This window comes from Oenanthe melanoleuca, chromosome 1 (assembly GCF_029582105.1).
Source record: "Oenanthe melanoleuca isolate GR-GAL-2019-014 chromosome 1, OMel1.0, whole genome shotgun sequence".
Classification (NCBI taxonomy): domain Eukaryota; kingdom Metazoa; phylum Chordata; class Aves; order Passeriformes; family Muscicapidae; genus Oenanthe; species Oenanthe melanoleuca.
In genome coordinates, this window is record NC_079333.1 from 76,994,728 (window position 1) to 77,019,037 (window position 24,310).

Consider the following 24,310-nt stretch of genomic DNA (forward strand, 5'->3'; position numbering starts at 1 on the left):
ATTTCTCATGGCAATGAAAGCTGAAGTGCCATTGATTCTGAATAATTACTGAATTATTCATGTGGTCATACATTTCCAACAGCTGAGTTTAAAGACAGTCAAAATTAGGTATGTTGAACAAATTGAGAGATTTGGAAAGACTAGAAACATAGCATATGGGCATGAACAGATAACGTAATAACATTGCACAGCTGACCTGCCTCTTATGCATAAGGAATAGAACTGAATGCAGGAGTAGGAAGGAATGAGTTTAAATATTAAAGAGAGGCCAAAAAGACTCATTAAAATGTGAATAATTTTTATTACCATTTGCTAGTAATCCAACCTACTTTTAATGCACAGATACAGCAAATTGCTGACAATATTCAATAAAATATAAAATACAATTTTTATGGCATTGATAGCAGTCTTTTATAAAAGCAAGTCACTGTTGGTATGTTTTTGAGTACAATCTTCATAATATTCAGAACAACACTCTTAAAAAGCATTTTCTCATAGCTGAGGGCTATAATAAAATCTGTAAGAGTATTGCTTATGCGTGTGCAATTCTGAACTGTGATAAGTAGGATCAGATATCAAACTGAACTATGCTAATTTATATCCACTGAAGGTCTGATCTAGAAGCAACTACCCTCCCACCCTCAATGAATTCCCCATATTATTAATTTAATAATTGCACTTCTTTAGCAGTCTAAGCACAGGAGGGTCTTTCAAAGCACTTATGAAAACACAATTCCTGTTCCCGGGGCTATGACAGCTGTGCACAAGTTCTCTGCTTTTTGGAGTTTGAATAGTCCTACAGTTATTCAGTTCTTGCAAATCCTTGATGCCTTTTCACAGGATCCCAGGTTACAGAAAGCATAGAGCTCTGGTCTGGGCTCTCCATCCCATTTAGGCTCAGTTTCCTTTCAGTGTCTAGCAGAACAACCTGGCTTGATCTCCCCACCTACCTGAAACAACCACCAATACTTATCAAACACCACACTTGCCTTTCATCTGTCAACACTTTTCTTCTGCTTGCTGTTACGTGTTTCTCACCAAAGCCTTTCCCAGAGCTATGAAGACCCTGTTTCTCTACCTCCACAGCTGCCACCATGCTCTGATTTCTCCCTGTATTTTGTCATTGCAGATCTCCCTGAGCCTCCTCCTCAGAAGGTCACTGCCCTCTCTTGCCTCCTGCCTCTGTTCCACAGGCATTCCTCCAGAATCAGCCACCAGCAGCTCCACCTCCTCATCCTCACTGTGTATGGGCAGGCTCTTGCCCCTCCTACCCAAGAGGGTTTCCTATGGATTGCATTATGCCCTAATTACACATCCAAGTATTTGCATGAATCATGTGAAAGACGGGTGTTATTTTGCTTCACAGACGATAGCTCAGTCGGCTGAATCCAGCACCATTTGGATTATGAATAGCACAATCATTAATTCACTGTGGTATACGCTCCAACATTCATCTTTTTCCAAAACAAATATTACTTGATTTCTGGTCTGATGCTTCATATAATGACATACCAATTGTATAAGGAGTTTGTTTGGTGTTGTTAAACCCTGGGCATTTTCCCCACCAGAATTTGTATTGTGGCTGTGAAGATGGAGTGTGGCAGCTAGAAAGACTGAATTTTCATTGTCCTTTATTTTGCTAACCACTACAAAAATTTTAAGCTTTTCTGCAAAAAGAAAATTTATGGTGCCCATAGAATCAAAACGAGTGTGCTGCTGACTGAGTGAGCATTTGATCAATGGATCACAGCAAAGATAAAGAGACAGGCTGAACAAGAGGTACAACGTTTTAAACCAAGGCAGTAACATTGTTATGCTTACTTTGTGAGGCACTATTTTATATACCAGATCCTAATTCCACTCTAGATAGATAACTACTGTGAATTATAATTTTATTTTCCACTTAGTGGAACCTATTGACTTGGACTAGCTCTTGCCAGAGAACCAGTTTTGTAATAAAGGCAATAAATTCTGATTTTGTGCTTGTTTGGTAATTAATAGTGAGGTGTCAGCAGCAGGAAAAAAAGAAAGTATTTTTTTTCCTCTGCAAGTTATAAAAGATGGGCTGTAAGACAATGACTTTATGCTGAGTATCTAAGGCATCTTTTACTAAAATGAGTTCAGCAACTCAGTGGAGGCTCTGCTCTGTTTGGGAAGGTATGCGTGCGAGGCACTCCTGTTTACCAAGCATCCTTGGCCCCAGGCATAAATATACAGATTTATGTAGTAATAACTACACTGGCAGTGATTTTTCCCTCCCAGTGAAGACAGTTTTTTAGCAACACCAATTTTCCCTTACTGCTAAGACAGTGGCAAAAATAGGTGTCCACGGGTGTCAGCATACATGCAAGTTATAAATATATATAACAATAAATGTTTATTGTACTTGGAAAAAAGAGGCACAGTAATGAAAATACCTTGTAAACTTGGCACTATTGAAGTATTTGTTTATCAACATCTTCCAGTATTTAACAAGGATTAAAATAAAAACAATAGCCTTGGCCTTAGCTAAGCTAGAGGCACAGATGGCTGTGCCAGACAGGCTTTCAGCACAGACCAGACCTGAGCACCTCACAGCAGATGAGCACGTGGGAGCCCTCACAACCCTCAGAGATCAGCAGGAATTGCCTGTGTGCAACCATGAAGCAGGGAGTGAGAACACAATCCAGCCACAGAGTATCTGAGTGCTCAGAGAGCACAAGTGACTTACAGACATAAATAGAGAATTAGGCCCAAGATGTACTGAGATGCCAGAGGATGCTCACGTTTCACTCTTATGCCTTCTGCTGGACCAAATGTCCCAAAGTCATCTGTACCAGAGTCAGGAGGTGAAACTAAGTACCACTGTGTGACTTTCCCTTTAAGGTCAACTTGCAGGATATTCTGTAAACTGGATCTCTAAAATGAGCTCCAGCTGCAAGAAGTCATACTAGTTCAACCATGTCCCAGTCCAGGGGTTTCTGTACATCCCATTTCAGAGTACTTGTGCCATTGTGACACACTAAGTGTCTTGCTATAGTAGTTTTTCTCTGATTATTCAGAAAATAATCAATAATTTGACAAATGGTAATTGCATGACCCATACTAAGAACAGCTAACTGCCTTTCTTCAGTGACATTTCTGTGGCTAATTTGCATCTGTTGCTGAAGTGACACACACATATTTGCCCTCTGTAGACCTTCTCACCTGTTACTCCAAGGATCATCATACCACTTATGTGCAGCTAACAAACAGAAAGGTGCTTCACTTTCAGGGTGCTTGGTGATTTCTCAGAAAATGAAGGTATTGTTTATTAAATGAATTTGTTACCCTTGTGAAAAATTAGGGCAGCAGAACCACAGATCTTGTATTAAGGCTTGTGCTACCTGCACCTTGGGGCTCCCTTCTCCCCTAGGCTGCAGGAAGAGAGCCATGAAGAAATGTCTTTGCAGCACTTCCAGTCCTTCATCATCCTCCCAATGTCTCCCATCTCCCGTCCCTTCTTGCTCAGCCCTGTCACCTCAGGCTCACCACATCCCTTTCTGTGCCCAGAAGGCTTCAGGAATTTTTTCCCTCTGATTCTCTCCAAAGAGTACATCCACTGCATTAATGTCTTGGAATTACTTATGTGGTTATACTCTCAACTCCAAGATCATCCAGGAAACCTGGCTGCTGCATCTGAGTGAAGTTCACTAACTTCCAAGGGCATAAGATGTCCAGGTGTTTTCTGAAATCTGCTGATTTATGGAAGAGAGAATTTGAAAGAAGTAGGTTAACAGAAGTCAGTGTACCCTAAGGAGATTTCCCATAAACCACTAGCAATCAGTTTGGAGAGGGAGGAGAGGAGGAAGGGAGAGACAGGAGGGAGGGAGGCAGGCAGGCAAGCTTGGTGACTTTCTTATTTATTTTCATCTTTTAAAAAAGAAAAAAAATTGCAAAACTAAAGAAGAAAATAATTAGAAGGCAAGGTTTCCATAGGAAAAAAATATTTTATTTTTTTAAGAACAAATTCAGTTTGAAACAGACGTGGAATGTGATTTTCATAATTTTCATTTTCTGGGAACTAATTGCAATGTGGAACTAAAGCAGATTTCAAACTTATGACCGGCTAGTTTTAATACAGAATGAAACAAACAAACAAACAAAACAAAAAATAAAATTATAAAAAAAAAAGAAAAAGAAAGAAGAAATTATTTATAACTCAAGCATAATACTGTGTTACTTACAAACTGGACAAAGAAATTCTTAAATAAATATTCATGGTACACAATTTCAGCACAAATATGCGGCAATTTGGCAACCTTTTATATAATTTTTTCCTCAATACAGTGCAAAGGGGAATGACACTGCCTTTAAACAAGCTGTAGCTAAATACATTGCAAAATTCAAATTTTATACAAAACATCTTGCTCAGACTTTATAAAAAACCAACATTGCTCTATATACACAATCTGGTTAAGAAAAGCCTTTTTTATCTTGTTTTCATGTGGGTTTTTTAATTATTTAAAAATGTGAATAAGGCTACTGTAACACCCCAAATCCATATACAGTAAATCTGAACCTATTTACAGCATCTTCACTTAGACATGATGGTGCAAATTCCAATTTGGGTGACTAGGGATGATCATACAAGCAAGGCATTTACAGTAACTTTTCAAAGCTGGACCAACGTCAAAGAAAGGAACAGTTGGTAGATTGTCATAATTCTGCACCAGACACAAAACAGACGCACAGTACATTTTTTTTTTTTCAATTGGTTGCAGGTTGCTCTTGAGCAATTCGTCTGATTTTTCTTTCACAGTTTAGTATGTAACTAGAATGTAGCCAACTGATGAAGCATAGATATGATTTAATAAAAATAAGGATCAGTAAACCCATCTTTTCCCTTCCTCCCCCTCCCCCAAAATAAAATCTTAATGACTTACAAGAGAACCTTGTATGGATGGATTCATAGAAAAGAAGGGTTGTTGAAAAGAATTACATATGTACTGTAGTTAGTCACCATGGTAACCTTCCACAGAACCATGGGTTGGAATTTTTTTTGTTTTTTGTTTCTCTCTTTTGGACCAACATCCCAACATTATCTTCAGGTTCAGAAAACAAAGAGTGATAATTTCTATGACAGATCTTTTTCTTTTCTTTATTTTTTTTTCCTTTTTTGTTTTTTTTTTTTTTTTTTTTTTTCCTTGCAGGTGCTCACCGGAGGTCTGAGAACCCTAAAATGCTGTTGCTACATTTTCTTTCCAAATCAGAAAGCAAAGTGTTACCATAGTAACATGACTATGTTAGAAATGTCTATTTGCATAGCACATATAAAAGTAGAGTTTTTTTTTTTTTTTATTTCCTCCCTAGGGTGGGAGCTTTAGGGGAATAGCCATGCTAAAGAGAAAACTTTAACCTGAAACCCCTCTCTACGAACCTCAACAAAATCTACAGAACACATCAGCCTGTAAGGCAAGGGAAAACACAACACAGAAAATAAATGCCGGCACATCTTGTTGCTGCTAAATATGTGATGCAGTAACACTGAATTCCTGATATTTTTGGACCTTATATTTTCTACTTTTCTCTTACAAGATGCTTTGGAATTTTTTTTTTTAACTACGCTCCCACTGGTGGTGTTGGGATAGCTGATTTTTGTTTTCCAGAAGTATTTTATTTAAAAAAAAATAATGTGTGCATATGCATACATATATATACATACATATGCATATATAGACTTATATGTGTGTGTATATACACAGACACACACACACATATGTGGAAAATGATGACAAGTTAAGACTATGCAATTGCCGCAAATGAATTTCACATCTTCTGGTATAGATTCTGTGCAATCTCAAAATATATATTAGTAAAAAAATCCAAACCAAAAGTAAGAAAGAACGAACAAAAGAAAAACTCTCACTTTATATCCCTTGTGTTCTATACACCTATTATAAATAAGACATATTTTCCTTCTCCATCTCAGTGTCATAATTTATTTTACTCTTATGGACTGCCAGAGGTTTGCCATATGTGCTTTAACTTTGCAACAGAGCACCAATGAACTGCTGTGTCAGCCAGTACCTACACTCACTGTGCAGGGACAGCACTACAATAAGCCAAAGTGCCAAAAGGGTCAGTCACAAAGACATTCCGCCTTACTTTTAGAGATGATCAAGGTTCTGTGGTTTGTTGTTTTGGTTTTTTTTCCCCCACAACTTTATCAGTGATAGAATTATAGCTCACTTGACCCACTGGCTTATAATCATCTTGGTCACTTGGCCCTCAGCTGTTTTCTTAAATGCTTTCCCTGTGTTTAGTATAATGTGATAGTATAGCAGCTGAGTCTGCTTAAAAGGCATCCAAAGCAGACTACGTTTTTGCTACAGCTTCAAAGCTGTGTATTTTATTGCCAGTACCACAACAGCCCTGCCCTAATACATCCTCAGCGGCCTGCTATTGTCTTGTCTTCTCCAGGCTTGTTCACTTACTAACAATACCCCTTTGTTCTACTGTATTGAAGGTACTTTTTTATTCTGCACACTGGTACTTGATAACCATGAATTCCTTCAAATGCAGCCTTAATCCACTGCGCATGTTATTGTGTTTCCTATTTGCCTCTTAAAACTTAGCATACCAAAGTGCTGTGCTACCTAAATGCATTTTTTTTTCTTCCCAGCTTCTATTTTTGAGGCAGCAGTGTTCAACTGCAACTTCAATCAGCCCTTCCCTCTACCACCCAGTCCTGCTCTTGACTTTGTTGACAACCTAACTTTTTGGCTGGAAGGCTCCTTACTATCAAACACAATTTTTATAAATGCATTACCCATTCGAGTGAGGCTGCTGTAGCAGATGGATGGAGTGCGGATCTCCAAACATTAATGTTCCATTAGTGATTCAGGAGGTGGAGTGAAAGGAAATCTTATGTGAAGGATGGCAGAGCCCCGGATAACAGAAACAAATGGAACAGTGACGGACTAAAAGCAAGAGAACTTTAACAAGTCTTACTTAGACACCAAGGTCTGTGTGACAAATCCAGTACGCACTGAGAGAGACACACAAAAGTCAGAAGATTGCATTTCAAGCTTGATATATCCTAGAGCACCTTCCCAGGATGCCTAGAGCTATTAACATCCACGGATTGCTCCATCTTCCCTTGGCTTTTGTACATGCCTGAATGCCCACGGCACATGGCTTTGAGGATGATGAATGTAACAAGAGTACAGCAATCAGAATGGGCATCTTCTACATAAAAGTCTTCCAGCTTTTAGTGAATACTTATTCACCGAGATAGGAATTCTACAGACTAGGTAAGCTGTCCAGCTCGCGTCGGTTCCTGGAGAAAGAGCTGTTGCCTTCTCCCCCCTGTGCTTAAGTCAATGCTAGCACACAAGGCGTCATCACAAACCCCAACAGAAAGCATTTGACCAGTGAGTTTCCTCTACGACTCAACTGTACCACAGAGCTGGTTGTGTGTTTCTCAGACCTTGTAATAAATGTTTGCTGGACTCTGAGGAGGCATCTCTTGAACTATGTACACCGGATGTCCATAGTCGCCGCTGACCTTTTCATAGTGGGGGCAAAAGACACTGTCTGCAGTCCTTAGAGGAATGATAATGTCACTGGGCTCAGAACCATTGTTGTTGCCACTGCGTTTTGGGGTGGCTAATGTACTAAGTGACAGAGTTGTCGTGTGTTGCGGGGAATGCTTCCTGTGTCTTCTCCGGTACTTCAACAAAAGAACCACCAAAGTGATGATGATGACGATGAAAATGATGCACCCTGATGCAATCCCTGCAAATAAGGCCACCTCTGAACCCAGTATACTGGAATGCCCAGCCTTACTGCCATCTGTGCTAGATCCTGGAAAGAACGGAAATACAATAGACAAAAGTTATTGCCATCCTGTGACCCATTTACGTTGCTTAAAAATGTGTAGAGTAAGCAAGACTGGAAGAATTAACTGACAGCTAAACTTTGACAAACCAATTACCCTGTTAGATAGCTAAATGCAAACAGCCGAAGTCAGCAATCAATATAAAGCAAGACTTTGTGCCTGTTGGTCTCACTTTTGTGTTGCTCCCAAACCACCCTGTTTCATACATCATCATCCATCAGCGGTGAGAACTGTCACTGACAAGACAGCCTTTGATGCACACAGCATCTTTTAACAGATGCAGGCCAGCCCCAGGCACAAGAGAGGGTGGGATAGGAGACTGGAAGGGAAAATAACACAGGGAAACGACAATTCTCAGAACAACTGGTACTGTTCAGTGCCACACTGTTCCCTCTGCTGTTTTATCTTTCGCATATTGGTTTAAGCTAAACCATCCTTAGTGCCTCTTTACATGGACTCCTCTTGTTTGGAAATGAAACCAAGGAGCTTGAGGCAGCATGGGAGACAGGCAGAATGGCTATGGCATGTCTGTTAGCATTAACTTACATTCACTTAAAAGAAAACAATACCACGCATTTGGTAGTCAGGAAAAGATCACATGGTGAACAGCCTGTTGAATATTTACTGCTAATCAAATCACCATATTATTTGTCACAAAAATTACATGAATGTTCATTGACACTTTTTCATTTCTAAGTTTGAACCAATTTCCCTCTCTTGATGCTGACTCACAATGGAAAGCTGCTCCATGCACATAAGTGTTAACTCTTCCTACCAAAGCCTCTGCAGGGATCAGCTCAAGCCACTCCCTCTATCATAGATTCATTAGCCCACTAAGTAAAGACAGAGCTGGCAAGGAAAACTTGTGGCCTTTTTTGGGAAACCCAGAATCACCTGTCAGCAAAGATTTTGCTTTGCAGCATTACTAATTACTGAATTTTCTTCTGGACAGCTTGAGTCTTAAGAGTTAGATTTTCTCTTGTTCAACCTGAGTGAAATGAACCCTGAAGATACTTGTTTCAAATCATCTATTTATTTTGTTTAAATAATTACTTTATAAAAAAATAAAAACAAAACCCCAAAACTTTACACTTAGTAGAAGACCAGGCACACATGTCTGCACTTTATATGGTCAGCTAAAAGAGCAGGACATTAATTATAGATGCCTTGAAATAAACTTTATAAATGGCTGTCGAGAACCACTTGATAATGTATTATGCGGGAAAAGAAAGAGACTTGTTCATCTGCCAGAGTACTAAATGTAAGGCAGCACTGGACCAATGTAAAGCTGCTTAGCAAATGTCCTATCCAAAAATTTTCCTGTAAATGAGAGACACTGTCACAAGACGTAATTAACTTCCACAGCAGTGTGGAAGAGGGGAGAGCAGCTGCTGCCAAAACTTGCAGCTCCCACACACTATCCACCAGAGCAATCAGAACTGGCTTTTGCTTCATCTCACGATGAAAACATTTGCTTTTCTGGCATGTTAACGGTAAAATAAAACACATTTGGGGACAAAGGAGGGGAAGACATTCCAGGGCAAAGTCCCACCACACCTACCTGAGTGGTCCTTCACAAAGGGGCTGGTGGTGGAACTCTTCCCGTTGGTGCCAGCCTCCTGCTCGGGGCGCTTGGTGGGGTCCGTGTGCCGGGGCTGCCCTGCCGAGTTGGGATCTGGGGGAGACAAAGACGACTCATGCAGCTTTGGCACTTGGCGCTATGGAGCCTCACAAGCTGGCTCCAGGTACCTCGTGAGACACAAATGGTTTAACAGAAGAACCTTTATGCAAAGGACTGGGAGATATAAGAAAGTAATTTTCCTTTTAAAGCAAAATGGTTATATTAGTTATTTCAGGTTTAAATTGTGAGGCCATCTGCAGAAACTATAGGGTCTCCTGTAATTGGCAAGAAAAGCTTTGCAGATGACATTTCAGTTTAACTGAGGAAGTTGATTGACTACTAAACCAACTGGTACTTAGAAGAATAATTCTTTCTTCCTGCACAATAGGTTATCTATATGTGAAAAGAGACAATGAACAAAAACCTCTCTGTAATCAGAATTCATAACAAGCAAACTATAGAAATATTAGCTCCCCTCTTTTCATGTATTTTAAATAATTCTGAGCAGCAGAGTTGTGGCTTTTGTTTTTAAAATAAAAATAAAAATGACTGAAACACACTACTCCCAGGTGACCTTTCCTTCTAGGGACCTCTCCAATGAAGAGATCTTATTACACTAACCCTCCTTCTGTAGAAATCTGTCAGTAGCTGAGGAAGAGAAAATAGGCTTTGCTTTCAGACTATATGGGAGGAATGACCACACTAGACTCGACTGGCTCTCTGCTCTACACTGCTAAAAGAAGCCTAAAAACTAAAAAGGACATTGAGACCGATCAAAGTGATTTCATGAAACAGCAGATGGTCTTTACCTTGTCCAACTTTCATGAGGATCTTCATGGTTTTTGTCTGGCACACCCCTCCCTCCTGGTTATCCAGGCCCTCCAAAGACCCATTTGATGTTGCTGATTAAAAATAAAAGAAAAATAAATAAAAATAAAAATAAATAAAAATCAGGAAATCAACAGGCAAAGTGATGTGAACATGAGTGTCTGAAAGCAAGGATCTTTCAATCTACCAGGACCTGTTCTTGTTGCTCAGGCTGACCTATGGAAAGTTGTGAAATGTTGAAAGCCAAAGGAATGAATACACTGGTAAGCTGCACAATATACACAAATGGAGGAATGTGTTATCAAGGTTTCAAATTTACCCAGCAGCCTTTTATTTTCCTATGCACAATTGACTGACTGACTGACTTGGACAAAAACACACCATCTTGCTAAAAAGGTGATGGAGTCAGCTGAAAAGGAAGCTCTGGCAGGCTCAGAGGAGAAAAGCACTGAAAAATCACCCTTTTTTTCCCCTCCCAACATTATCTTTATAATCACCATGTTACACCTGCTTCCTCTATTACAAATCTCCTGCTGGAAGAAGTGAACGCATACAAAAGACTCAGGTGAAAGCTAAGATTCCGAACTGATTGGAAAACCATTTAATATTTTAAAGTACAATCTCACTTTTCTCAGCATTGAGCCTCTGCGGGGGTGGGTGGCAAAGGGGAACACGCTCTATTCCCAGGGAAACCTTTCAGCTCACACAAACACCAGGGTGCTTTCCCCTGTGCTGCTATTGTTCCTGCTTATCTGGGTGCCAGCTGGAGCTCGCTGTGCGAGCCGGGCACCACTCCCCTGGAGAATCCACAGCCCTGAATCACGCTGACGGCCCAGCCAGCTGCTGCTTGTGAAACAGCTGCTGGAAAGTGGTCTGGGAGCTCCTCAGCAGCAGGTACTGCAGCCACTGCACTGCGCTGGCCACCATGAGCAGGGCACAGCTGCTCGCACAATGGTGGGCTCTGCTCTCACTATGCAGGGGATGCACCGCGGGCTTTCCTGCCCTGGTCGTCTGAGGATGGAAATGCCACTGTCTTTCCTTGGGGCTGTTTATCTGAGGCCCAAAATGAACTTATGAGAGGGTGCACAGGCCCCAGCACTGGGCTACCAGCATGGAGAATGGGATGTCGGGGAGCTCACTGCTGGCCGTGGCGGCGCTGAGCTGCTGAAGCAGCACATGCCTCCCCCTGCCCCTCTCCTTTCAGCCTGTGGGCTTTACACTCCTCAGGTCTTTGTTTTTAATTCTCGCTCCTTCTCTTTCACCTTCCTCGGGGATTTTCTTTCAAATGCAGTCTATGTATATTTCCTTTTCCCTTCACAATGTCCTCCTACCCCCATGGAAGTATTTTTCTTGCTCTAATCTTCTCTCTAGCCGTAAAGATATAAACCCCATACTGCTGAACCCTGCTTCCTAGCCTTTGATCTGCGTCTTGTTTTTGTTCCACTTCTGACTCTTTTGTGACCAACTCGAATTACAGCTACCATACAAACTTCCCAAACTGTGCTTTCTTTTCCTAAAATTCCCTTCTCCTCATAAGTGGTCCCTCCCAGTTCCTCCTCTTGTTCCCTCCCCCCTGTAAAAAACATGACAATAGCTGTATGGCAAAAAGACTTTTCAAAACACAAAAGAGCACGTTGAGTAATTTAAGATAAAAGCTGATCTGAAATGTGTCACTGCATTGCCAGGCTTGGAAAATAATGGAGACATATAGTTTTGTTTTCTTTTGGTTTTTTTTTTCCAGAGGGGAAAAAAAAAATCAATACCAAGAACCCATCCTGGACATAAATCAAATGTGTCTTTGCTGAAAGTGTTTTTTATGATCTATTTGCCAATGTACCAGCACAAGGACACAGAGAAAAAATGCAGTAAATAGAAATACCAAAGCTGAGCACCAATTGAACGTAGAAATAATAAACACTGACTTTGTCTTGTGGTTTTGTTATTTGATTCTTTTTTTAATCAAGCCAAAAGGAATCACATCTCCTTAAACACCTTCTACTTGATTTTAATTGAACCGAATGCTGCTTCTTCTGAACATCAATGCCTTTTTATTCTTTAAAGGCCTATCCACTTAACCCACAGAGCAGGAGACCTCAACAGGATGCAGACGACGCAGTCTGACCTCAGTACAGAATAAGAAAGTAAGATGGCAAAAAAAGAATGCAGAATTACTTCAAATACAGTCTCCAAACGGGAAGACCCAGATGTACAATGAGTCTGGTGTGTGCCTACGCCAGCGCAATCTGCCTCGCTTGCTTCTAAAAGAATGCTTTCATAGCTTTGATGTCAGATGAATGAATTTGCAGAAGTATTCACTTTTTCCACAGTTCTTCAAGGGATTTTAGGAAAGCCTACGCTGTAGCTCAGAGTACAGACTGCTACGTCCTGAGGAATAGGGAATTTTCAAAGAGAAGCATTTCAGTGACAAAGCAAAGTTTCCTTCTCAGCTTTTCCTGTAATTAAACTGACAATTACCCAAGGCCACTGGAGGAAATTATTTTTTGAAATTCATTAAGACTATCGAAATACAACCTTGCATATCCCTAGTGTACCAGGAAGAAAGTGGGTAGCTTTAAACACATCGTTTTAAGCTTTGAAAAGCTGCACTGAGAAAAAGAAGTAATCTAGGACAGCAGAGAAAACAGTTTCATACTGCTAATGCCCCTTGACAGTGCAGTGTGCAGAAGTCAAACAAGGCAGCGAGTACAAAATATTCCTCAAACACTTGCTGAGGCCCTTCTATATTGATCTCCAAATGAAAATCACACCCACTGTCATTTTAGCTCCTCCACTGCACTCACACCTCTGTGGGAAAGTGACCCAGCACTTGCAGCTCTGCTCACACTGAAAGGATATTTTAAAAAACACAAAGGCATCCCAATAGGAGTTTGGATTTAAACACAAATGTAACACAAACTTCTGGTATCCAAAATGGAAATGTTATCCTCCAGTGTATTTATACCTTTCCATACAATTTATTCTTATATACATATACATATACAAAGAACAGGTTCTTTTACATTTAGGTCAAAATATGGATATATTTTAAAGACAATTACTTAGATGAGCTACCATACAAAGACCTCTGCTAAGAAGACTAAATTCTTAAATATTAACATTAATAAACATAACTAATGATTAATATGAAGTTTCTCATTAATATTTGTGTGTTCTCAGGAACTATACACTTTGTATTAATATAGCAATACACAGGAACCTAGAACTAAGTAAAATGTTGCTAAACAGGTAGAAAAATATTTTAAAATCTTTTGATTTTCTGAGACCTGTCCCGCTCTACTAGTGTAAATTGCAAAACTAATAATTACAGTCAAACCACATTAAATTATTCAACAGTTTGTCCACACCTAAAAATAAGCACATATAATTGTGCTGAAATATTTTAAGACTTTCTAACAAAACTGTATTAATTTTTAGGCCATTTTTACAGTAGTTTATCAGACACTGTCTGTCTGCATTCCTTGAATACAACAGCAGCTGCCATTTTATAAGGAATGCAAGTTTAGCTTTTCAACATTCAGAAAACACTTATCTGTTATGAAATTATGGTTAAGAGTCTTGCTGATCCATACTTACTTTAGAGGAGCTAGTATACATTTGCAGGTTCATAACACACCACTTCAACATATCCTCCTCCATACACAAGGGAGAAATTAAATTATTCAGTCCAAAGAACTCCATTCTGATCTGCCTCCCCCCTCTTTGAAACATATGAATTGTATTAAAAAAACCAAAACCCCCAACAAAACAAACAAACAAAAAAGGCTGGTACTCATGTAAATCAATGTATAATGTTTTACATTTATTTGCTTTTAAAACTCCACAAGTGCTGTTTATTGTACAAAGTGCATTAGTCATAAACGCAGAGGCAGGCAGTCAGTGAGCATAGCAGAGTCAGCTGACAAGAATAGTTCCTGGCTATGATTCTTATACAGTCCCCATGGAGAGGAAGTAATATTACATTTTAATATGTCTTCATTTGATTGTTATTACTCTGCCTCCCAGGAGGCTACGCCACTGCATGGATCATGGCTGTTTTCAGCCTACCAGGTTGGTAACATTGCTCTAATCAGATGGAGAATTAAGCTGCTGGATTTGTGCCTGTATATAGCTTTTCATTCACAAAGAGATTAGAAATGAAGGCACAGTCACAAAAATTCAACTTCCTTCACTCCTAAAAACACACGTTACAAAATGAAAAAAATGCCATCACTATTACTGAGAACACCAGCAGACAAAATCTCAGCTAATTTAATTCTGCTACACTTATTATCCACAGTTTCATGTTTTAGGATTATGAAAAACATTACCTATTTGCAAATTAAATGACATATGCTTTGAACCAACACAACTTTAAAGCACATCTATTTCTAGAGCTTGAGCATGAAATGGACTTCATAGCTGATGAGAGAAATTATGATCATCTTATTTAATTTTCCTGTGAAAACTAAATTGACCTTAAACCACAGACTGTAGGAATGAGTAGTGTCAACTGATAGGCAAGGGCAAAACTGATTTTGTCCCTCCTTAGTGTGCTGGACAATAAAATTCATTTGGCAATATATTAAAAACACATCATTGATGAGGTCATGAAGAATTAATTGCTGCTGAAGTGGATCAGTTAATAGCAAATTGTGAATTACACTTTTTTAGGGGCAGATCAGTACTACCCAACAGTAGTGATTTTCACATCTTTTATTCATTAAATACTGTTTGAATACTGCATAAGAAAATTAATTTCTCAAAACTGGAATAAAATAAAATCAAATAACACTTCCCATTTCCACTTTCCCCCTGCTGTGCTTAGAAAAAGAATGAAAAAACAGCAGCAAAAATCCACACAAGCTTTAGATCCAACAGTAGTAAGAAGTTACTCTTAAAGCAAAGCTGCACTTGATCTCACATGCACTGTCAGGATTACTATGCACATGTAAAGTTTTTGAGAGTTTTTTTATTTTTTTAAGTAATAGAAGGCTATTTTGGCCAGGCATCATTGTTTGTGCTCTGACTGCTTTCATCTGCTTTTGGTCCTTTCAGTGATTCTCTTAGTAAAGCACTGAATAAATAATTCTTCTTTTCCATCAACTTAGAGAATTTATGGGAGAGGTTTAAGAACACCAGAAATCACACACTGAAAAACCATAAATCAGTGTGAACAGGGAGATTGCTTCTAAACTAGCCATGGAAGAAAGAGCAAGATAGCTGAGATAATAGAAAGTGTGTTTTAATTAAATGAAATTAATCTGCCCCCCAATAACAATGCCAGATCTGCATGGAGACCTGAAACAACAACAAAAAAATTTTTCACCAAAGAACAGGTACTTTGGCACACATTACTCTGGGTGAGCTGAGCAATGTTTAGAGATAAGAGAAATACGCTAATTTCAAATACTAGCAACTCATGTTTTCCCTTTTCTTGCAGTGACAAAAAATAAGATTGATACTGAAACCTTCACTTAAAAAAAAAAAAAATTGAATTGTCTTCTGAAATTTAACCATCAGCAGTCCCAAACCTGGACTCTAAGTACCAAAATGTAAATGCATTATGAAGTTGAATGGAGTGCTATTATGTGTTGACTGTGTTTTTAATCAACAGGCAATAAAATCAAAACTTTCTACTGATCTTTTAGAGACAAAGAAATTATCCTACCAAAAAAAAAAAAAAAAAAAAAAACCACCAAAAAAAAAACCCAACAAAACAAACAAACAAAAAAAACCAACAAAACACTGCTGAATTCGCTCAATATAATTTAGGACACCAAGATTATAATAAAAAATGTAAAAAAGCAGCTTACCAATAATTTTGCTTTTTCCTAATGTCTGTTTTTTTATTTGCCCTACTTGCAAAGTCAAGTTGGCAGCAGAATTTTGAAGAGTTTCTCAGACTAAAAACGATTAAAAACATTCTCATTCTGCCTTATTGCACACATTGTTTCAAATTAAAATAGATTTTTTTCCCTAAACTAAGGCACATGGAATGTTTATAAATACTCCCAATGACAGTCTTTTTCCCCTCTATCCACATATAAGGCAGAACTTCAATAAGAAGGAAAGGACATTTTCTACTCTTCTTTTTCACTTTGCATTCTTGATCAAGTCCTATACTTCATGCCTCAGGATTTATATATAAACAGGATCCACAAATTATATTCTTTACAGCAAGTAAGCAGCAATGTCCTCTACCACTCAAGCTAAAACCAGAACAAAATAAAGTAAAATAAAGAACAGGCCTCTTTTTGCCATGAAGAAGCAAAGGCTCTGCAGTGCAACTTTCTAATTCACTTTTCTAACCACTGCTCTAAAATGTATCTTGTGCAACAGTGAACAGCATGACTTGTGGTACTTAGATGGGACTGATGATAAAGGGATATTTATATAATTCCCCATAAAAGTCTCCACTTGTATTCATATGTTAAGAGAGGGGCAGATTCTATTACTATTTCAATGGTTTTTTGAGGGTGCAATGTGGAGGATGCAATCAAGACACAGCCAATCAATTTTGTACTGTAATATACTTTGATATATACCAGCTGTGTGATTCCAGGGACATCTCTGGAAATCCACAGACTCCTTTTCCCCCATCTCTTGTCATCCAGCAGCACAAAATAGGGAAAGAGTTGTAAAGTTTCCTACATTCAGAATTATTTTATTAATTCCACAGAGGCATGGCACCAGGTAAGAAAAATAAACACGGTAAAAAAACAAAAACAAAAACAAAAGAGCCATTTATGTCAACAAAGTCTTTCCATAAAGGGAAAAAGAGACAATGAGAGAGCTGGAAAATATAAAAAACCCTGTGAATTCTGACTGGTTATTGCTGTCTATCATTTTAAAAACACCACTTTCTCACTAAGGAATACCATAGCTGAAGTGTACTGAACAGTAAACTATTTGCTGAATTATTATCCATTACTGAAGGTCACAGGTTCCACCCACCCACAACAAAATCCTACTTGCTTCACTGCTGTTAAGTGCAGTGTCCCTGTACAAAATTCCCTGGGAGTGATTTAGGGATTATATAAAAACAAAGCAGAAAAGCATCTCAATACTGTAACACTATGAACGACGAGTCTTTCATTACAGTTAAGCATTTCTAGAAGAATTTCAGTTCTATATTTCACATACTCTGAGAAATGTTGTCAGATAATGATCCACTGCACACATGGCTGCTTCTAGTTTACATAAACAAATTATATATTTGTGAGTGCTGAAGTAGCTGTGGCAGATGTAAGCCCACTAATTATGATGTATTTAGCGTATACCCAAAAGTATGCATCTAAAACAGATTACTAGTTAGCTGACTTCACCATTCACAAGCAGGTATTTTACACAAATTTATCCTCTCCCAGCACACTACTGACAAAAACCCCTCATGAATGGGGAGAAGAGTCTCCCTCCACCACAGCAAGCTTTGCTTAACAGTTCAGCTGAACAGAACTAATAGAATTAGTTAGCATTCAAGTTACACTGATTGTTGCTAATGACAAGAGGGCTTGCTGGAAACAAAAGCAGAAGCCTTACCATTAAATGAGGACCCACTTTCTGTATCATACAAATTCAGCTTCAGTCTACAAGGATGTTCACCTGCCTTGAAAATCTCTGTTTTTTGTCTGCAGCACTTGGATAAGAAAGGGTTATAGTGAAAGTTCATATTAAATAAAAAACAAACCTCTTGCTCATTCTAGTGTCACTAATTGCATGCAATGATATTAATGACCCAGTAATTGCTATACGAGTAGCACTGAAGTGGAAAACATCATTTTGAGGCAGAGTTCATCTCTAGGTAGTAGGACTTCACCAGTGACTGAGTTAATGCCTAGTGACAGTTTAGAATATAACACTATAGATGAGAAAATGTGCCAGTCTCATGGTTATAACAGCTTAGATGGACATGATGTTATTTGCTTTGACCACACAGAGTCTAGGAGTAACCCCAATAAAGTGCCACAGTCAGACTTTGCCCTGTAGATGAACCTCATTCCTTTCAGGGGAGATGCTCTGTACTATAACAATCTAGAGCAATTTTCCACATGTTTGCTTCAATAAAAGAATACCTTCATCTCCTGCTTTTACATGTAGCACAACAAAAGTGTGCTTTATTGCAAAACACAAAAAGCTATTTACATCATCTAACTATCCTTCAGCAACACAGAGTTTGGCACCTTAGCACTGAGATCAATTATGATACTATTGGATGACTGTACACTTGGCAAAGACGATCAGAAGTTAAGAACTGTTTTGACTGCAGTATGCTTATGTTTGTGTTTAGAGCTGTAAAATACCCACAGAGTAAACCTTAATGAGGGAACATTGCAGAAATAAAGCAATCTGAATTTCCACGGTTCTAGAGGACCTCCTGTTCAAACACTTGCCATTAAGAAATTAAGAGGTTTAGCTTCTTTAGAAATTATCACGTAGGCACATCTTGGTTGATTTTAAGAAACTCCAGTGGGATATGTTAATTTTAATTCCACCAGTGTTTGGAATTTTGAAAAGTCACAACTAGACAGGTGCACTGATACTTTAATACTTATATTCATAGAGTTTCAAAAAATTCACTGGGGTTTTAACAGCATAACATTATTTAGCTGGGTTTTTTTTTTTTCCTGTTGCAATGAAAACTATTTTGCTAATGTCTTCATTCTGCTACTGAACCTGCTGTAGCAGCCTCTGGATGGCATCAGATCAAAGCTGATGGAAACAACTTTCAGCACAGGCTGGGGCCAAACACGTGGAGACCAACTCTGCAGAAAAGCCCTGAGGGTCCTGGTGGACACCAAGCTGACCAGGAGGCATCTGTCAGAGCAGTGGCAGCTGGTTTGGGGAGGTGATCCTTCCACACCACTCTGAACCAGGGCAGCCACACCTGCAGAGCTGGGTGCACTCTCAGGCTCCTCAACACAAGACAGATGGGGACTTACAGGAGCAAGTGCAGTAAATGCTCATGGAGATGATGAAGGAACTGGAGCACTGCATAGGAGGAAGGGCTGTATCCCTGGGGATACTCAAAACTCAGCTGGACACAGTTCTGTGCAACTGGCTGCAGGTGGGAGTGCTTGAGCAAAGGTCTGAGCAGGGGACCAGATGAGCTCCAGAGGTGCCAGCCAAACCAATCCATTCTGGGATTCTGCAATCAGCTGGGCTGTTCTGGTCTAATGTGTTTATGTCCTAACACAAAATAACTGAAAAGCAAATAATTTTAAGTTTTCCTGGCAGGATTTGGATTTAGAACTCTGTTTTTCTCTCACAGCAGCCCAGTGAGCACATAAGGACTATTCTGCTGCTGTGGTTTAGTGATATTTGCTGTCTTCATCTACCAAACAGAAAATAGATAAATCACACTAACAAAGATCCAAACACGCTTTTAAAAACCAGCCTTATCAGCTTAATATGGACTCTTCTCCAAGAACAGCTAAGACTACCTTAAGCCTAATCCTGCTTTTACTTCCAGAAATATTTGCATGATTTCCTTGGGACTGAAAAAAAGGAACTGGAAGACTGCCATTAGGGCTTAGTTTTATAGTCTGATTTATCAGAAATAAACCCTGAAATATTCTTCATCCAAGGTTTCCAGGATTGACCAAAGTCAGGAAAGAAAATCCAACTGACATTTAACCCTGGTTTTCAACCATTTCAGCCTTTTGTTTTAGTTAATGCTGTTCTCAGACAAAAGTATATTTCCCTCCATTCCAGCTACGTAAAGACTTTAATGAGGCAAACAATTTTAAGTCTTTAAAATTAGTTTCATTAAAGTCTTTATAAATCTCATTTTTTTAAAATACTGAAGTATGTAGCACATATGATACAAGCAACTGTATAAAGACAAATCATTCCACCTGATGAGCTAAATGATCATCACTGAACTTATGTACAAAACAGAAGTTAAATGTGCTTCAGTGTGATAGTGCACTCTCAGTTTAGACAGATACTTTCTTCATACTTTCCTCATAGCATGGCATATCTTTCCAATACACACCCCCTTGATTTAAACAGTTACTCATATCCTGAATAAAAAGGATAAAATATACACTCAGAGCATTTTTCTGCATGTAGTCCTTTTAAGGATGTTTATGCAAATCTAAGAACATACAACTTTTGGAGAAGATCAAGGTTTAAGTTTGTTTTTTGTTTTTTGGTTTTTTTTTTAAAGCACTATGAATACTAGATACAGAAATACTTCTAAGGGAGAATACTGTATCTTTCTTTGTGAATGTATTCTATTTCCTGTACTCATAAACTGCTTCTGAGGAACTATGAAAGCAAGATATGAAAATACTGACTAAAACTATTAAATAGCTTCCTATGAAATTTTAAAACTGTCCAATTCATGAGTATTTCCTGAATTATTTTTTTCTTCCAGTCTGAACAATTATTCTTCATTTTCATCTGATTCTGTATCTCTTTGGAATACTTGTGAGGGTGTGGGGGAAGATAACTGTATTTTTTTCACAACATGCCATCAATTAACAAACTGAGCATTCCTATCTTTCATTTCCTTCCCTTAGGAATAGAGACATAATAACAGATTTCCTGCTGAACTATCTCTGTCTACTTTAAAGGAGATAAACGATTGGTATTGCCTAGGTAATGGCACCGAATATGAACAAAGTCTATCAATATAAAATAGCCTTATTCTCTTACAAGACCTGTGTGGTCTGGGACAAAACCCCAAAGGACCATGACTCCATTAATCCTGCAGGCCTTAGACTCTGTTAGAAATCTGAAGCTGCACAGACAGTGATTTTTCTCTCTAATAATATTATTTGTATAAGCTGTATTTATATTTCATTCAACAAGAGCTAAGTGGTATTGCTGATACATCCCTTAAAAGACTCTTCAGCAAAGTCAAAGACTGACCTCTGGATATCATTTTACACTAAGGAGGAATTATTTATCTAATTTTCTGAGGAAGGAGGAGGAGAAAGGGAAGGAAAAAAGCGATCTTTGTACAAATGGAATCAGAGTGACTATTACCGCACTGGCTTTCATTAACACCTTCACCACCACCACCACAAAAAGAAACCCAAACCAGTAGATTTCTGGACCACAGAGTCTTTAACAGAAACCACGAAAAATGCCTTTGTTGCAAAAGTAAAGGAATTGAATTTCTGATACAGTATTTATTTCCATTTTGGCTAGTCTGGCATTAACAAAGGAAAACCTGTTTACTGTTTCCTTTTGGGCAGCTTTCTCTAGGTGATTCGGAGGTTACAGGGGGCTGCAGGCTGAAATCTGCCTCAGAACACTTTCAGAATGCCCAGCCAGCCAGACTAGCCAGCGCTTAAACTGGTCAGAATACTAAAATAACATTTTAATGTAAATCTATTTGGCCATGCAAAGAGATTTATTCTTCCCAGCTGGGCCATATTTCAGGGCACAATCTATATTGTCCTTTAATATGTTCTTCCTCAGACAGTTATTGCCCTTTAATTGTAACAGAATGACAAAGTGAAAACATAAAAAGCCTTGTGATTTTTTTCAAACACAGCTAATGCTAAAGTTTCAGAATGACTGTTTTGATTTTAAAACCCACAATACTATTAAAGCAGTTATCCAAAATATAGTGCTACTAGCCAGTATAAACCTTTAAATCAGTCAGGGATCAAATATATATAAATATATGTTTTTTAATTTAAGCCAGAAGCCAATTATGTAAGTGGGTCACTTGAAAAAAGTTGACAAAAAATATTTAAGGAAAGCTGCATATTCAATTTTGCCAACGTCAAAGCCAATAAGCATCATTAGCTCAGCAAGTCTGGCTAATGAGGTCCAGGCAGAGCAAGCCTTATAGAGGAATCTTTCAGAGAACCATTCTGTAGCCCCTTCCCAAGTCACTCTATTACAAATTTGGAACAGGTGAAGATTTCATTGCAGGTGACTTACTTTTCAATGTTGATGATGTCAGCTCATAAACTTCACTTATGCAAAGGAAGAGATGGCGTGAAATATGTGCTTGCTTGGCCAAACTACCTAAGGAGCTTGACTGTGGCTTGGAGGAGGAGGCACTGCTCCCTTCCCTCTGGCACAGCTTCCCACAGGCTTCCCCCAGAGCTCCCTCAGCACTAACCCAGTGTATCACCAGACTCCCCAGGCCCTCTGACTAAAGGCCAAGTTCACTGGGAAGGGCTCAGGATGACTCCTGTACACCAGGAGTAAACATCTTTAGTAGATGAAATGCACTTGAACTATGCAAATGCATCTCTCTCACAAACAAGGAGAATCTGCATCCCAGAGGGGTACTGAAACAGTGACACCATGACCCAAGTACTTGCAGATCAAGTGCTGAGTATCTCCTCAGTATTGAGAATACACTCACTGCTTGCTCTGAGCAACTCTCACAACAGCAGAAAATTATACTCTATTCCCTAACCATGCAAAGACATAAAGACTTTTTAATGCAAACATCAGAGTTACAAATCTTCACACCCTTCTGCCCAAATCTCCCCTTCACATAGATATTTATGTTGCTGGGCATGATGTATCTTCCTTCATGCATTCGATTAAGGATTTCCTTAGAGACTTATGATATGTTAGCTAAATGGTCACATATTTTAGGATAATCAAACATTAATACCTCTGAATCTCAAGTACATTTGACCTTCTCCAGTTCTGCTGAAAAGAAATCAGGTAACTGTAGGAAAATGAATCTATTAATTTCCCAGGAATGAAAAATTGATGATAGCAAAGAAGAGAAAAGCAAGGACACTCTGTTACATCATTTATTCACTTACACAATACCATTCAGTATCGTCTTTCCAATTACTGCTGTTCACAGAATTAACTCTTTGGATAATGATAGTCATACTGAGGAATATCTTGCCAAGAAATGGCTTACTTTTTTATTATTTATTTATTAAACTACCACTAAATGTGAAAACAGATATGAGAAACTTACCCACACTTTTTAAAAAATCGGGAATTGTGAAATGAGAACATTTTATACATTTAGGCTTAGGGAAGCACTGAATAGAAAAGATCTCCTTCTGCTATACCTATCATGAATACATCTGGATGATATAAAAATTATGGCTTGAAAAATTCCTGTGCAGTCACATGTCTAAAGGGCTCAGGAAGCTGCTTCATCCTGTGTTGCAATTCCTCATCCCAAAATGACTAACCCCTTAATATGAGTAGAGATTTTACTGTTAAATACAGCTCTATGAACCACATACTATTACCTTAGAAAAACAAACTCTGTTTTCAAATAATAGCAAGATGATAAAGGTACATGACAATGCACAAGACATTTAAAGGGCTGACAACAGCCTGCCAGCATAAACAGCGTGAGATTAAGGCTGCAGGCACAGCCACAGCAAGCACTGCAAAGATGCTGAGCTCAGTGAGCTCCTGTGTTAGGTTTGTTTGATGCCACTTAGTTGAGGGAATGCAGGATCCTAAAATACTTCAAAATCAAAAGCTGGCACATAAATTGCATCATTGCCTTCATTTCACAGCCTTTCTACCCCTCGAAGGAACCCAACAGAATAAGCAAGGGAAAATGGAAGGAAAGAAAGGAAGGAAAGGAAGGAAAGGAAGGAAAGGAAGGAAGGAAAAGAAAAGAATTACAGGTCTGTGAATAGGAATGTATGCAAACAATTTAAAGCCTGATTTGCACACATGACTAAGATGCATTTTATTACTTATAAAAACGAGAGCAAATGTCCCGACTAGCAGAACTTGCACTGACAAGGCTGTGTCATGAGCTTTTGAATACAAACTGGCAACACCTTATCTAGCTCCAGTACTCTCTAAAATTTTGTCCTAGCTGAGCACTGGCCTAGTTTTCTATGCCTCTTAGTGTTTCTGCGACCAGCATCACGGAGTTTATTGTTTTCTCCTTGAATGACAGGAAAGTCAGTGTTTTAGCTTCAGGATGGCTGGGTTTTCAAGGGTGGGGTGCTTTTTTGTCCAGCCTATTAAAATGTATGGGTACTCTTGCTGAAGCTCAGCCAGTATGCCAGCAACAGAGTGATATGTTGGCC

At 38.8% G+C, this 24,310-nt stretch overlaps 1 protein-coding gene across 1 annotated transcript in view; it reads right to left on the reverse strand.

Moving 5' to 3' along the window:
- Nucleotides 1-4,835: 4,835 nt before the first annotated feature.
- Nucleotides 4,836-24,310, reverse strand: part of EFNB2 (ephrin B2) — a 43,855-nt gene continuing 24,380 nt past the window's right edge. The window contains exons 3-5 of the mRNA XM_056497385.1: nt 10,292-10,384; nt 9,423-9,536; nt 4,836-7,827 (exon numbers count right to left, since the gene is read on the reverse strand). Coding sequence (XP_056353360.1) covers nt 7,445-7,827; nt 9,423-9,536; nt 10,292-10,384 — 590 coding nt within the window. The 3' untranslated portion in view covers nt 4,836-7,444. The remainder of the gene's footprint in view (nt 7,828-9,422; nt 9,537-10,291; nt 10,385-24,310) is intronic.